This window comes from Rhincodon typus, chromosome 5 (assembly GCF_021869965.1).
Source record: "Rhincodon typus isolate 14 chromosome 5, sRhiTyp1.1, whole genome shotgun sequence".
In the NCBI taxonomy this organism is placed as follows: domain Eukaryota; kingdom Metazoa; phylum Chordata; class Chondrichthyes; order Orectolobiformes; family Rhincodontidae; genus Rhincodon; species Rhincodon typus.
Genome location: NC_063336.1, coordinates 81,655,370 through 81,671,924, shown reverse-complemented (window position 1 = coordinate 81,671,924; position 16,555 = coordinate 81,655,370). Strand labels below are relative to the sequence as shown.

The 16,555-nt window shown below is 40.5% G+C and overlaps 1 protein-coding gene across 1 annotated transcript in view; it reads right to left on the bottom strand.

Moving 5' to 3' along the window:
* dst (dystonin) overlaps positions 1–16,555 on the bottom strand; it is a 536,191-nt gene that overhangs the window by 373,089 nt on the left and 146,547 nt on the right. Inside the window, exons 6-7 of the mRNA XM_048596444.1 lie at positions 7,106–7,195; positions 1,319–1,396 (exon numbers count right to left, since the gene is read on the bottom strand). Coding sequence (XP_048452401.1) covers positions 1,319–1,396; positions 7,106–7,195 — 168 coding nt within the window. The remainder of the gene's footprint in view (positions 1–1,318; positions 1,397–7,105; positions 7,196–16,555) is intronic.

Genomic DNA, 16,555 nt, shown 5'->3' with positions numbered 1-16,555 from the left:
GCCTGCTGTGTTCATCCAGCTCTGCACCTTGTTATCTCAGATTCTCCAGCATCTGCAGTTCCTGCTATCTCTTGATCACATCCTTCCTTTCTTTGGGCTAAGAATGGATACAATACTCCAGCTTGAGGACTAACAATTCTTGATAAAATTCATCTCCTTTTGCTCTTTGCTTGAAGGCAGATCCAATGCCCATGGGACCATGACCTCCACCAAAGTTAAGGTAAAAAGGCTTAACAGGGATCAAACCTTGTACTGTTGGGATTAACCTGATCCACACTGGCCATCCAGCTAACTAAGTCAAGTGATTCCATTAGGAGTGCAAGTCTTTTTGTTAATGTAGACTTTTACATGCACCTTGTAGCCTGAATTTATGGAGAGTGACAGTAGAGTTTCTCCATCAAATGGCTAACCAGGAATCTCTCCCACTCTTACCACCTGCCATTGCTGCATGCTGAATGCATTATGAACTTATCTTCTTTGGCCATTAAGTCCTGGAGTGAGATTTTAACCCGGAACTTCTGTTCCCCACTGTACCACAAGATATCCACTCACTTTACAAAGCATTGGCATATTTTCATCACTTCTGGATATTTGCTAATCGACCTGCTCGGTGATGTTATTACACATCTCTGGAGCAGGCGAGACGTGAACCTGGGCCTCCTAGATCAGAGGCAGGGACAGTACTGCTGCACAAGAGCCTTTACTTCCTCACCTCTGTACTAGTATAGCCAAGGATCCTTCTTGTTTTTAAACAGTCTCATCAACCTACCTTGTCATCTTCAAAAATTTGCATACATGAAATCTGAGCAACTTAATCCAACATGCTAAACATCTCCAAATAATATGTGAATAATCCTAAAAGATTAGTGTCTGTCATTGAAGACAAACCACAAAAACAGGCCCTTTGATCCTACAGGTCCCTGATGTCTATGTTCCACTTCTTCCAACTCTCATCATCTAACCCCATCAGCAAAGTTTCTAGTCCTTTTGTCTTCACTTGCTTGTCTAGCTTCCCCTTAACTGTATTGTGCCATTAGCCTCAGATATTACTTCCGCTACCAAGAATCATACACTAACCACTTTCTAGGCAAAGAAGCGTCTCTCAAATATCACAGTGATTAACTAGCGACTATTTTACTTTTACAATCTCCAGTTGTTCGCTCACCCAAAAGTGGAAACATCTTCTCTACACTCACATCATTAAACTCTTCAATAATTTTTGTGGGGTCTCTGTTAGGTCATCCTTGGCCTTCCCTACTCTGCAGAAGGGAGTCACAGTCAGTTGATTATTTCTTTAAAATGCAAACATTCGGTTTACCTGCCGACGTTTTAAGTAGTCCAATGCGATCTGTACATTCTGTAGTCTGTGGAAGCGCATACGTCCTTTTTCCCGAGGCTGTATTTCAGGGGAAAAAAAGACAAGCATGTCTTATTACTAATTTCCCTTAAAACAGACAATAGAAAATTCACTAGTTAAATCCCAAAGCTATACTCTGAAGACTTATTGGAGTTGTGTGAAGTTTTACATGCATTGTGGCATCTGCATGGCATGCACATACTTTGAGAATTGTTGCAGAAAGCACAGTGGGTAATGCATTCAACAGCAATCCCTGGGATAACTCCAAAATCTCTTTCATCAAACTAAGTTCCACACACTAAAAAGTGAAAGTCAAACTTCTACCCGACCAAAGTCATCAGCAAACTAGAAATCTCAGACAATTAGAGTATCCATCAAATGTCCAATACTTTCCCCCATTGGCAGATTTGGTTTCGGTAACCAGAGTTTCAGGAGTATCTGCTCACATTTGGTGAATTAATGGAGTAGTATTTGTAACAGGACTCACAAAAAATAGTGTATTTTACAGTAAACTTCATCTATTTATTCAGCAAAACCTATTTAAATAACATACTGCAACAAACAGTCTACAGAGTCTATTTAACAGTCTCTACAGCAAATGGAACTGATACTCAAGATTATAGCATGGCTCTAAGTAATAGCAGGGTGAGAACATCTACACTCTAGGCAGGAATAGTGGTGACACAACAAGCAGCCTGAGCTTTTCTTCAGCTTTTAGTTAGAGAAATCTGATTACAACTTGCAAGAACAACTGTAACTCCGTCACCAAAATCCTTTGCTGTTTTATATGAAGTGGGCCTCTGGGATTTTGGGCATTTGGCAATTCAGCCTCAAAACATTTAGAAAACACAGCTTTCACTGGGAATACATCCTTCAGAATGTAATAGATGTCTTTCGATATTTATCTTTAAATAGGACACTACTGTCAAAAAGCAAACAACAGCAAATGCATAGTTACTGCTGTCAGTTCCCAGTGTCTCTGTGTAGATGATTCCATTACACTGTAAACTTAAAGGAGGGCAAGTTCTTCATATCTGCTTGTGACTAGTCCAGCATGAAGGAAACAAAAGAGTTTATGTTTCAACTTCACTAATTTCAGAGAAGGATCCCCCAAACTCTTAAAATGATCCCTTTATGCAAGCTTGTTCTTGGCTATGGCAGGACTGGGAAAACTGAGACGTGGTATGGAGTGAGTTCATGGAAGGATTTGAACATGAGACTAAGCATTTTAAAATTAAAGTGTTGCCAAATCAGGTACTAATATGGATCAGTAAGCACAGGGGTGATGGTGAATGAATCTTGGTGAAAGCTTGATTACAGTTAGCAAATTTTGAATGAGTTTAAGTATATGGAGTATGGAAGGCAGTAGGTCAACCAGCAGAGTAATGAAACTGTTGAGTGGAGGCAACAAAATCATGGATGAGAGTTTCAGCAGCTGAAGCAAGGTGGAAATGGAAGTAGATAGTCCTCACATACAAAGACAGAAATGATGTCAGAAGCTCAACCTAGGATCAAATGGGATGATGAGTTTATGAATCGTGTGGTTCAGCCTCAGATAATGACTTAGGAGACGGATGGGGTCAGTAGTTATGAAATGGAGCATGGAGCAAAGGCTATAAACAATGGTTTCCATTTTCCAATTGGTAGCTGGAGGAAATTCTGGTTGATCCAGGACTGGATGATGGGCATGTTGACTGATGACGTGAGTGATCAAGTGAGGTGGTTGAGAGTGCTACCAGCATACAAATGGAATTTGATTCCACATTTTTAGATGTTGTCACAAGGGACATCGTGGAAACGTAAAAGAGCAAATGGTTTGCTGATGTCCTCAAGAGAAGGAAATCTGACATCCTTACACATCCAGCCTACAGGAGAGTCTAGTCCCAAGCAATGTGGTTTACTCTTAATTGCCCAATGAAATGGCCTAGCAAATCAATCAGTTCAAGGGAAATCAAGACTGGGGAATAAAATTGCCCCGTCAGCACAACCTCCAGTCCATGAAAAAAATAAATAAAAAATGACAGGAGTGCAACCCAAGAACAGGTTTGCGGATAACTGCAGAGGCAACAGTCTGATGGCTGAAAGAGAATCCATTGGGTGAGATTCTCTTGCTACAACAGGATAGCCAAGAGTTGAATCTTATGAACGAAGTTGCACTAATAAACTATATATTTCCTTTGACTCAAGTATCCCCTTTATTACTTGACCAAACCTCTGGTCATCCCATATCAATATGTTTCTTGTGTCTCTGAATATTTTTTCACTTAAAAACTGCTTCACAAATAGGGTAATTCAAAACATGCGCTGTTCTTCCTGCTCCAACAACACTAACGTAACGTACACTTCAACAAATTATGAACTACTGTCACTGCAAATAATAAACTCTTGATGCTGAGCAAAACAGAGTCAGGAACAGTTACACACTAAGGCCACTGAAACCTGCTTAACTGTCCCTCACCTCATTCCAGATCTGTGGTAGGATGGAATTTTTGCCTAACTCCTGGGCAACTGGTTTGATTTTAAGACAGTTTAATTTCATTTTTATCCATAATAAACAAATTTACAAAAATGAACAAAATAAATGGGTAAACTTAAATTTAACTGCTAAATCTGAAACTCATTAACTGACATTTCCCGATTGCGTGTCTTCATCAGTCACCAAATTGTCAAAGCATATTTTACACAGAGAATAGTCAATAAATGATAGACAAACTAGATAGGCAATCTTGCAATTGGCTCGGGAATGCACAGACCTGATAATGGCCAACTTAACCTTTATTATTAATCTGTATCAAGCCAACTCGATTGCTTTAATACATATTTATGCTGACACTGTGCATATGCAGGAAGTGCTTCCCTTAGTTGTGGCACAAATAAACAGAGCCCGCTGAAAAACACCCAGTGTGATTTTGGATGGACTCATTTGAACTGCTTTCAACACACCTAATGGGCTTTTGAGGCTTGAACCAGAAGGTTAGGATAGAAGTTTAAAAAAATGGGGCTGTCTGGCTGGAGGAGCAGCAAAGAATCATTAGAGTGACAGTAAAGGAGATTGGTGTCAGAAACAGAAAATTTACCAAGGTCAGTAGAATATCTGGATGAAACATTATTGTATATGAAGATCTTAATGGTTTAATTGCACCTGTACTGCACAGTCAGGATACTAGCTTTCTCATTAGATGGGTAGCCCTCCTATAAGTTATCTCCACTCACTTCCTTTCTAGCAGCTTAGAAGCACCAGGTTACGGATTCACCAAGTAGGGTCATCAACTCAGCTTGGATACCTATCTGGAGGTGTCAACAAATGACTTTCCAACTACAACCATGACATCCAGGTCATTTCTACAATGTTCTGAAGAAACATGCACGTGCTCAAAGGAAGAGAAAAATATTTACCCAATCTCCTTTGAATGTCCCTCTGATCTTACTCCCAAATTGCTCACAGCAGAGTCCCAAGATTAAACATGAAATCCTGGACATGCCAGGTGATTCTAGCACCTTTGGCAGCCCTAACGTCAAAATGTACCAATAACTCCAGATTATTGAATAATCACAGCCCTACTGTTTTGGAAATAAAATTAAACTAGATTCCACACCAGTAGCACAAGCTAGAAACAATGTCTGATAGAAGGTGCCTACGGGAGTTCATGGAATCATAGAATCCATATAGTTGGAAGCAGGTCATTCGGCCTATCAAGTCCACACCAACCTTCCGAAGAGCAACCCACTTCCCAGATCCAGACCCACCCTACCTTTGTAACCCTGCATTTCCCGTGGCTAATCCATCTAGCCTGCACATCCCTGGACACTATGGGCAGTTTATTGTGGCCAATCCACCAAACCTGCACATCTTTGGACTGTGGGAGGAAACCAGAGCACCTGGAGGAAACACAGGCAGACACAGGGAGAACATGCAAACTCCACACAGACAGTTGCCCAAGGCTGGATTGATTCCAAGTGCCTGGCGCTGTGAAGCCACCACACCATTAAGTCAATTGATGTGCAAGTTCATATAACTAACCAATTCAGCCTTCCCCCAATACTGGAGACCAATTGTGGAGGACCTTCTCCCACTCCAAACCCCAACCTTCCTGTCAGACCAATGAATAAACTTCCCACTAGTTTTGCAACTGACCTCCTGCCAAATATTACAGCAGAGGATCAGGGGAACTCCATTGGGACCCTCAGATTAATGACTTCATCAAATGGCACAAATTATGATTGAGTGCTGCTAATAAACATTGATGAAGAAAAGCACATCAATAACAAATGCTTACAATCAACTTCAAATTCCCAGTAAATTCTCCAATCCCACCCAATCAATCAATTTCTAACTACATGTTTGATAACCCAATCTAAGACTGATATGGGTATATGACAAACTCTGGCCTACGTCTTTTCTCCAAAGATGGTTCCTTGAAAACATACAGACAGCATGGGAAAATAAGAGAGATTTCAACTATCAAGTAGAGTAACAGGAAGTAATAGTCACATATTCTTCCATTGACAGAAAACGTGGCTCTAAGATAGTATTATTCCTTTCCTTTGGTGGCTGGGAGTGATGGGAAAGCAAATGTAGCACCAGCTGGTCAAGCATGAGCTGAATTTTGCAGGGCATTTCCAGTTAAAATACCCCCGTTCCCAGCTGGTGTTAAGTTGGATGAACTTTGGTACCTGTGGCAATGGGTTGCCCCATGCTACATTGCCTCTGCCAGAAAATTAGTGTGTTACTCGAATACCTTTTAATTCAGTTTTTTTGTTACACAATCTCTTCACCAACCAGTAAAAGCAACATTAGTAGAGTTACTGGGGGCTAGTGAGCAACCTACCCCCTTATCACCATCACCATCTTCATGCTGGTCACACGCGCATGCTTCTGCTGAACTCACCAACCGTAACGTCTTCAGTATGTCTCGCTCCCTTGGCTATCGAACCATACAGGAGATACAGGTAAAGAAGGACAAAAAGGCACGGGACAGACGAGAAGTGAAGAAAAAAGTTGTATGAAATGAAAACACAAGGTCAACATAAAACAGAGAAAAGCAAATAAAGTAAAAGGAAATAAGGCACACATAGAAGAGATCGAAGAGCTACTCGGCATTCATATACTTCAACAAAAGGCGTAGTGTATGGGAACCCCTTCCTCCCAAATTCCCCAAGTCTCACACTATACCAACTTGAAAATATAAATCGGTCACTTCGTCATTGTTGCTGGGCTAAAATCTTAGAACCCTCTACCCAACAGCACTGTGACAGCATTTTCATCTGATGGGCTGCAAAAGTTTGAGAAGGTGGCTCACCATCACCTTCTCAAAGGCAACTAGAATGGGCAATAAATGTTGGCCTTATCAGGAGCACCCAAGATTGAATAAAACACTATGTCCATAAATCCCTTTCCAAGAGTAAGCAAACTACACAAAATACTTATCTTTATATGTATCTATATATTCATCTAACTCTACTCCACCATCCCTCTCCAAAATATGTGTAAGCAAAGATTTAATCTCTAAATATGCAAAGCAAGTTTGTAATAAAAGCTATGAATGTTTACTGAACAGCCCGATTTTAGAAAGGGGGTTTTAGGGAACTAGGAGAAAAGCTAAATAGAAAAATCACAAAACCTATTATTCAGCATCTTTCATAGAAAAATAAATTAAATACAGGAAAAGTATGAAACAAATTCGGAGAGAAGTTCACGGTGAACCATCAAGGATCGATGTTTGCAAGTTCATATATAACTGAACTCACCAGAGTGTCCCCTGAAAGAGCTTCCAGCAAAGAAATCAAGTTGTGTCCATCTCGCAAGTCTTCATACAGGTCATTCACGTGTTTCCGTACCTGTAGAGAAACACAAAATTGAATTATGACATATGCCATTGAAGGAGGTCAGCTCCAACTCTAATAAGGCATGATAAAGTAGCTTCATTGATCATCAAGAGGAGCAACACCAATCAGGGCAAGCAGCAAATTATGCCTTCATCGTCATTACGTCAATACTTTATCCAACACACAGTGGAAGTATCTTTACTGCATTGACTGCAGAGGTTCAAGGTGACAGCTCACCATCAGCCTCTTGAGGGCAATTAGGGATTGAGTAATAAATGCTGCATAAATATAATAAATTACATTTATGTAAAATGTGTCTGCAAATTTCATTAACGACAGAGTTTCCAACATCTCAATTGGCTGGTGTTGGCTCCAATCAACTCAAGAGGGTTTCAACACATGGTTCAGAAACTACTAGACTAAACAAACATGGAAATTAGTGCCAATATTAAACTAGAGCCAAGCAAAAACTTTTTTTACACATCTATTTTGATGTGGAATATTCTGATTCAGAACCTAAAAAGGAATATCAAAACACGTGTCAACACTTATGTTTATCATGCAATAAAGAGACCATTCCTTGTCAAAGTTAGAACAATTTGGAAATAGTATGCTTTGACATTTCCTAATGTAAAATTCCCTACTGGTAGCATACAATTTGCAGAACAGAAGCAGCATTAAATACAGGCACACTTGTTATTCTCATCTTACTTATCTTTACTACACAACACGATTCAGATACAAAACGTAACCACATAAAGTACTGTTGCTTGACATGGTTCTTTTTGAGAACTGCCACTCTAACCAAGTACATCAATGTTGATTTGCTGAAAACTCAGGTCATTTTTGGAAATGGGAAAGCAGGGTGAACTGCAAAGAATTAGATATTCGCCACACCTTCATAAACTGCCAGAGATTCTGTTGAGAGTCAGCAGTTTGGCCTCAATTTTTCATCATGACACGAGTTATTAATGAACTGCCAATCTGAAACCGAGCTAATTCACTCAGTTTGACCCAGTGATTCTTAACGTTACTACTCAATATGAACTTGGCTGATTAATACTATGTTCCAAAGATGTTTTATTCAAGCATTGAAACAGCAACATGAATATATAATTTAAAAATGGCTACACTAGCAGGACGTTTGGAAAGAATTTACTTTTAAAAAATAGTTTTTATTGTCAATAACATTGGTGTATGTGGAGTCACATGCTATTTGCAACCTCAATTCTACTCTGATACACCATCACTAACATGCATTATTTTTTCATTCTTTCACGACTATTTCAAACTTCCATAATCGCTTCTCATTTCCCCCAACAATTTGATGTCTGTTACCTTACACTCTCCTTCCTGTGTGGCATGATATAAATGCGAGACACTTTCTTAACCATAAGCAGTAGATTTTGAGAAGGGAATTGATGAGAATGAAGATTCATTCCTTCCCCCTTAATGCTGACCCTATGCTTTAATGCCCCCCTTACTTCTATTCCCCTATCCTGGCCATTCCTTCCTCCTTGCCATTCAATTCTGCCCCTCATTACCATCCCCTTCTCTCAACTTCATCTTCTATTTCTTTCCGCTTCTTATTATCCATTTTTCCATGTGTACCTATCTATTTTCTCCTTTGCTCATAACTGCCTTGTCCTCATGACAGGTTAGTAATCATTGTCATGTATACCCTGGTCACTTTCCCAAAACTACTGGCCACCTGTCAGAATGCTGAATGATTAATGAGAGGTTGTATAATCAATCGTTATTGCCAATTTGCACAAAGCAAAGTCTGACAGACATAAAGAAGGTGACTGACTATGAATTAATCCAGGTTTAGTGGTGTGGATTGGTTAAAGAACACTGGAAGCCAGGCCATTGAGACAACTTCCCCACACGTCAAATTTGCATCAAAAGATTAGCACAGAGAAGGCAGGGCCTTGGTTAGAAATCTGGCCTCTCAAATCATGCAGCACACCTTCAGTTACTGCACAGAATTGTCTGCTCAACTCCAGGAGCAGTGATTGGCCCCTAACCTCCTGACTCAGCGTCCGGAGCGTGTGATATCACGATTACCCTTGCCGTAATGTAGATGTTATGTTAGGTCAGGGCCACCCACATTTTAGTAAGGTTACAAAGGACAGGGAACTTTTTTCCTAGATTTAACCGTTAAATTTCCTCGTTAAACTTCTGAAATTGATCTGTAAACACAAGTGCCAGACTGCATTCAAGCTCAACAGTCGAGAGAAAAAGCAAAATTTGCATTTACACGGTATCCTTCACAACCTCAGTATATACCACAGTTAATGAAGAGAACAGTTAGAAAAATGAAAAGGTATTTGTTGAAATTGAAGGGGAGAAGAAAGAACACTGAAAAAAAAGATCATTATGAAAAAGGTGAAAAGGAACCCTAAAGGTAAGGCTAATAAGCTTTATGAAAACATGGTGGGTAATCAGAGTTAAGATACAGAGTAGCCTTATAGAGCTCTTCAAGTACACTGGTCATATCCCTACCTCTGACCCTGGAGGCCAGGGTTCAATTCCCATTTGCTCTAGAGGTATCTCATAATACATCTGAACAGGGTGATTAGAAAATACCAACAAAGTAGCCATGATGTAACCAAATAGCAGAACAGGTTAACAGAGCTGAATGACCTCCCTAATCGCAAAACCAATGTCTAGTTTTATAATGGGATGGTTATTACAGGATGCAGCAGTTGACTTTGTAGAACAGTAAAGCACAGCAGGAGGCTGTTTAACCCATTGTGCTTGTGCAGGTTCCTTCAGGGAACCATCCAATTAGTTCCACACCCCCTGCTCTTCAGTTGTAACCCTCAGTTTTTCTTCCCTCGAGTATTTATTTTATCAAAGTTGTTAAATCTGGTTTCACTGTCCTTTCAGGCTGTACATTCCAGATTATACCCTCACATTAAGAAAAAATCCTCCTTGTTTGCTTGCCAATGATCTGGTATTTGTGTTCTCTTGTCCAAGACTTTCTGTCTGGATTCCTCTATCGGATCCTACTATCAAATTGAAGAAAGGAGGAAGAAATTCAATGACCCCAGCACCCCGAAAAACAGGAGCTTGCTCAGATATTCAGGACAATGTTAGAACCATATCTTTCATTCAGACATACAGATGCGTAATGAATAGCCAGCAATGCCCATATTCTGTGAACAAGGAAACAAAAAAGTAAACATACACAGGACTAGGAGTTGAGAATCCCCGAAATAATTGTCCTACATTTCTAAATAATGCTGTCAAGCTTTTTAAGCTGAAAACAGGAAATAACATCATTGCAGCCTGTTTTTCTTTGTAGAAACTAAAAATAGACAGCTTTGGCAAGCAGAAAATATTTCTCAAAGATCAGTATGCCACGTATATTCCCTTAAGACTCAGCTAAAGCACTGAGACTGAATTTTTTGAGATAACAAGGTGTAGAGCTGGATGAACACAGCAGCATCAGGGGAGCAGGAAGGCTGACGTTTCGGGCCGAGACCCTTCTTCAGAAATGGGGGAGGGGAAGGGGGTTCTGAAATAAATAGGGAGAGAGGGGGAGGCAGATAGAAGATGGATAGAGGAGAAGATAGGTGGAGAGGAGACAGACAGGTCAGAGAGGCGGGGATGGAGCCAGTAAAGGTGAGTGTAGGTGTGGAGTTAGCGGGGGGATAGGTCAGTCCAGGGAGGACGGACAGGTCAAAGGGGCGGGATGAGGTTAGTAGGTAGGAGATGGGGGTGGGGCTTGAGGTGGGAGGAGGGGATAGGTGGGAGGAAGGACAGGTTAGGGAGGCGGGGACAAGCTGGGCTGGTTTTGGGATGCGGTAGGGGGAGGGGAGAATTTTTTATCTGCTTTCAATTTAAAACAAACACCAGTCATATCCTGCTGTCCTTTCGATGCCTGATTTTATTACGTTTATGCAGTTTGTGTGATGCTCGCCTATATGATTGCGTAATAAATCATTTGTTGCATTCTAATGTGCATTCATTTATTCTACAAAATACTTTGGCAACTTTTGTCATTTGAGACACAACATGACATGTGGTGGGCTTGGTGACAGATGACTGTTGATTGAATGTGCCAAAAGCTCTGCCCCAATGGCCCTGGGTCTGTTTTAGATATCGATAGATGAATTGCTGTGATTAGTCAGCAACTCCATTAACGATAGCAAACGAAATGGCACTGGGTCTTTGCCTAGCAATTTCCATGCACATAAAACTCCTTCAGGCCTCAGCATATTTGAATGTACCAGAGGTCTCTGGCAACAAAGAAAGCTCCTTTCGCTTAATGTATGAAGCTTCAAAAAAGAATTAAACTTAAGTTAACAGAAGAAAAAAACACTTTTTAAAAGCCCAAATGCAGTTCCATTATTTTTACAACTCTAAGTTAACAGGTTAAACAATTGAGCTCACTCAACCAAGGAAATTTTTTACTCACTGAGGCAACACAAGTGGTGTTGGACAAAGCATGAATGCAACATTTAAACCCCACATGAAACATTCTCAAAAGAAACTAAAAAGGTACAATCTACGTGGAAGAATTATGACAATCCACTGAGTTTCTAGGAATTAGCCGTCACAGATCTCACAACGATAAATGTATGATTGTTGAAAGTCGCTGTTAACTAAAAGGGGACGAAAAGATACAGAACTTTGTGTTTTGTTCCTCCTGCTACACTGAACTTTCTTTCTATTTGCCCCAGTGCTACAATGAAAGCTTTCAGTCCATTCATTCAAAGTTCAAATCAAAACCGTCTGGGAGCCTGGGTAAAGGCCAAAATTCTGAAATCAAAACTTCCATCACTAAGTATTTGCCAGACAGAACCATTTTAAGGCAAGCACAATTTAAACCACTGTCTCAAAGAAGGACAAATATCTGATGGATGATGTAAAGAAGTAGAACAGATTATTAAGCCCATTATAGTCAATAACAAAAAGCATTTTATTCCTCATTCAAATGCGAAGTTTGCTATTCTGGCATCAAATACTACATGCAATGACTCGCAGGTTCACCTATGATAATTAAAGGTAACTTTTTCTTTTACACTCCTTCCAACTGCACTCAACTTCTGAATCTAAACTCTAAAAGTGAAAGACAATAACTAAACCCCACAGTTCCTCAAAACCTTGCCAATGTTAAAGCTTGGGCAGCCTGATCTACCATTACTTCTTTTTTAAAATTTATTCATTTGTGGGATGTGGGCATCACTGGCTGGTCAGCATTTATTGCCGGTCCCTAGTTGTCCTTGAGAAATTAGTAATGAGCTGCCTTCTTGAACCACTGCAGTCCACCTGCTGTGGGTTGGCCCACAATGCCATTAGGGACAGAATTCCAGGATTTTGACCCAGCAACAGTGATATATTTTGGTGATATATTTCTAAGTCAGGATGGTGAATGGCTTGGGAGGGGAATGTGGTGGCAGTGGTGTTCACATGTATCAGCTGCCCTTGTCCTTCTAGGTGAAAGTGGTCATAGATTTGGAAAATGCAGTCTGAGGATCTTTGGTCAATTTCTGCCATGCATCTTGCAGATAGCATACACTGCTGCTACTGAGTGTCGGTGGTGGAGGGAATGGATGCCTGACCCTTGCCACAATATGTGTATTATCATGATAATAGATGCTCCTGATGCTTAGTCAGAAGAGCAGGGAAGTTGTCTCAATGCTCTGGTTCCTAGTGTTCTCTGTCCAGTCTATAAACCAGATTCATTTACAGTAATTCATCTCCTTTCTGTTTGAAACACCTTTCTTTGCGCAAATTAGCAATGCCAATTGATCATATCACCTTACATTAATCATCCAGAACTCCATTTTCTATAAATGATAATACCTAAATCTGTAATTTTAGTTTTATGCAGGGTCCACACCAAACTGCTGACACTATGTCAAGTCCACTACTACTGTCTGGGATTACATTCACACCTTAACACATTGAACAGTTGGCCTACCAGTCAATTACAGCATTGATACTTCACATTTCCATTTGAGAGCAAGCAGAAATCTACAGATGATGATCTTATAACACACATCCAGTATGCCTGTATACAATCAGATTCTTTCTTAATTCAAATCAATCAGAAAGCTCCAAAACCAATCTACTCAACACTTTTAACAAGACAATCCCTCAGAAAAATGGAAACTGATTAGCTGCATCAATTATGGAATTCAAATTTATTCCAGGACCTTCTTCAGATGCATCAGTTACACCCCCTACTGGATATAACAAGAAAGGACCTCATCTTTACAGCTTTAAGCACTGAATAAGCCATCCTAGTATCTGTTGCGAGTTATTTCCCCCCGCCGCTGCTTTTAACTACCTTGGTGCCAGTGTCATCTCCAGTAACAAAAGCTATCTATAAGAAATACCAGCAGAAAAATGTTGAAAATACACATATTTATTACATAGCCTATTCTTCAAGTGTTCTTAGTCAAGAACCTAGGTACCTCTGCCTTAAAAATACTCAATGACTTTGCCCCCTCCACTCACTGGGAAAAGGTTCCACAGACTCAAGACCCTCAGAAAATAATGTCCTCTTCATCTCCATCTTAAAGGTGAAACTATTACTTTTAAATTGTGCCCCCTCATTCTAGTCTCTCTCATATTTTCAGTATTCAGTGTCCACTTATCAAGATCCTGCAGGATTTTATATGTTTCAATGAGATTATGTCTCATTCTTGATACTCCAATGGATAAATTTGTACCTCACATGAGCTCATCTGGCTCACAATGCCTGTGCCACTTGATTGATAGAGAGCCCAATTTTTGCCACTGACTCCTGTGCTTTTTCACTTTATCACCTCCCTGTCCCCACCCCCACCACCACTTTTCAGCTATTCACCCAATTCCTTTTTGAAAGTAACCATCTGCATCTACCACCATTCCAGGTATTTCATTACAGGTCATATCTCTCTGCATTAATAAGATTCTCCTGACCGTGTCTCTGTTTCTTTACTCAGTCAACCTAAACCTGTGATAACAAGGTGTAGAGCTGGATGAACACAGCAGGCCAAGCAGCATCAGAGGAGCAGGAAGGCTGACGTTTCGGGCCTAGACCCTTCTTCAGAAAATTGGCCTGCTGTGTTCATCCAGCTCTACACCTTGTTATCTCAGATTCTCCAGCATCTGCAGTTCCTACTATCTCTAACCTAAAACTGTGTCCTGTTTACTGAGCTCCTGCCAGTAGAAACCATTGCCCCCTACATATTGACTCAAAAAAAAATTCCATTTCATTGTCGTAGCCTTCTTTGGTTGACATGTAACTCCAGACTCATACCAATATATTTGACTCTTAACTGCCCTCTGACATGGCCCTAGCAAACCACTTAGATAAAGGGGTAATTTGGGATGGGCAATATATATTGGCCCAGTCAGGAACACCCACATCCCATGAACAAATTTTTTAAAATTCAAACCAAAGCAACATATGACTACAAAAAAAATTGTAAATACTCATCGCACAGTCAGCATTCCAGCATCATTGAAACCCAAGGACACTGAAGTAATTGAGATGTTTGTAAACATTAGTCACTGTTGTAATGGAGGAAACAAGGAAGCCATTTTGATTATAGCAAGCTTCCATACTATTACAAATCATCTGTTTAAGCAAAATAAAAAACTGCTAATACTGCATAAACAGGTCAAGGAGCATCTGTAGGGAGAGAAAAACAGTTAAAATTTCAGGGTAATGACCCTTCCTTAGAACTCATTGTCATCAATTTGAAACATTAGCTCTGATTTTCTTGCTTCACAAATTCTGCTATGACCTGACAAGTTTCACAGGCTTTTATCTTTTTTTATTTCCGAGTCCAAGCATCTTCAGCTCTGGCAAGTTTTTAAGTGACTCTGCTTGAAGAATAAATAGTGATCGGCAATAATCAACACATACCAGAACTCCCAGACTCTAGGTGGCATACATGTATGGAATTTGCTAGAGAGACAAGGACTTCATCTCTTCCAAAAACAGCACCTCCAATAATGCAGGAACACACTGGCAGCAACAGCATGGATGATGGACTCAAATCTCTAGAGTGAGCCTTGGACTCAAGGCCTCCTGACTCGGGGAAAGAGTTATCAGCTGAACCACAGCTGACACTTTGTCTAAGTGCCATGTCAGATGAGTTGCCGGCAAATTGCCTGCATAAATATAACCAATGAGTCAGGTGTGAAGTGAGTAGCAATTTTCTGATAACTTGGTTTTTATATTGGCTTTCAATGACTGAAAGCTAAGTACTTTCTGGACTACATACACTGTAGATACTAGCACCACCACTAAAGGGTAATCTGCACCGGGGAAGTCAGCTGTTCCATTACCACTTTTACAATGGGCTGGGTCTCAAATCCCAGTTCCTCCATAAGGAGTTTCAAGTTTAAATCCAGATGGCAGATTTTCCTCACTACTGGTAAAAACTGAGAAGCTGCACCATTGGAATATCGGTTTATGCTATAACAAAAGATGTTTCAATGAGAAATTATATTGAGCATGCAGTCTGCTCAATATGGACAGCCATGTTGTAATATGATATGCTGCGAGGAGACATTATGTAATGTTGTTCTTTTCCTCAGCTAGGCTTGACATCAGGAACAATGCTACCTGTCGCAACGAGGCAGGGCATATGCTAAAATTTAAATGGTGATCAAGGCTCTCCAATAAAGTCCTTCCTAAGATGCATGCCCATGTAAACCAGTACTTTCCAAAATTATTCCCACTGTGACCCCATTTCATGATTGGAAGGTTGTTGTGACCCTCAAAGTAAGAATGGAGGGCTGGTGGTGGGGGAAATGGGTGGCAGTGACAGAGAAAGGGAGGGGGGAGTGGGGAGGGTTGCGAGGTCAAGTGGAGAGACAAAGTATTTAGTCCCCAGTGATTTTTAGCAACCCACATTTTCGGCAGTTTTTAAGTTAGGAGCAGGGCTCGGGCCTTAAAGATCAAAGATCAGTCAGTTAGGCCATGATCACCATTAAATGTAATGGGAGGATTTAAAAAGAGCCTCACTGCTGTTAACATTGACTTGGAGTTCCAGGGCAGCCATTGCTGGCTCAGAGCTCGTGACCCCACTGAGGGTCATGACAGCCAGTCTAGGAAGCCTGGATCCAAGCCAGTTCCTCTGCACTTATGTATGTTTCCTGACCTGAGCAAGCAGACGAAAGTTTGAATATTTCGTTCTTTGTGATGACGAGGACAAAGATTTTCCTGTGATGAATGACCGCTTTTAAATCAAAGCAAGTGCATTTCCTGGTCTGAATCATTGCTGAAAGTATTTTCTTCTAACAAGAAAGGGAGTCTTCCTCTCTGCCAAAGCCCTCCTGCTCTTGCATCATCATGAATTTCTCATGCTCCCTTTGTCCTCTCCCAAGCACCTTCTCTCTCCCCTCAACCACAAACCT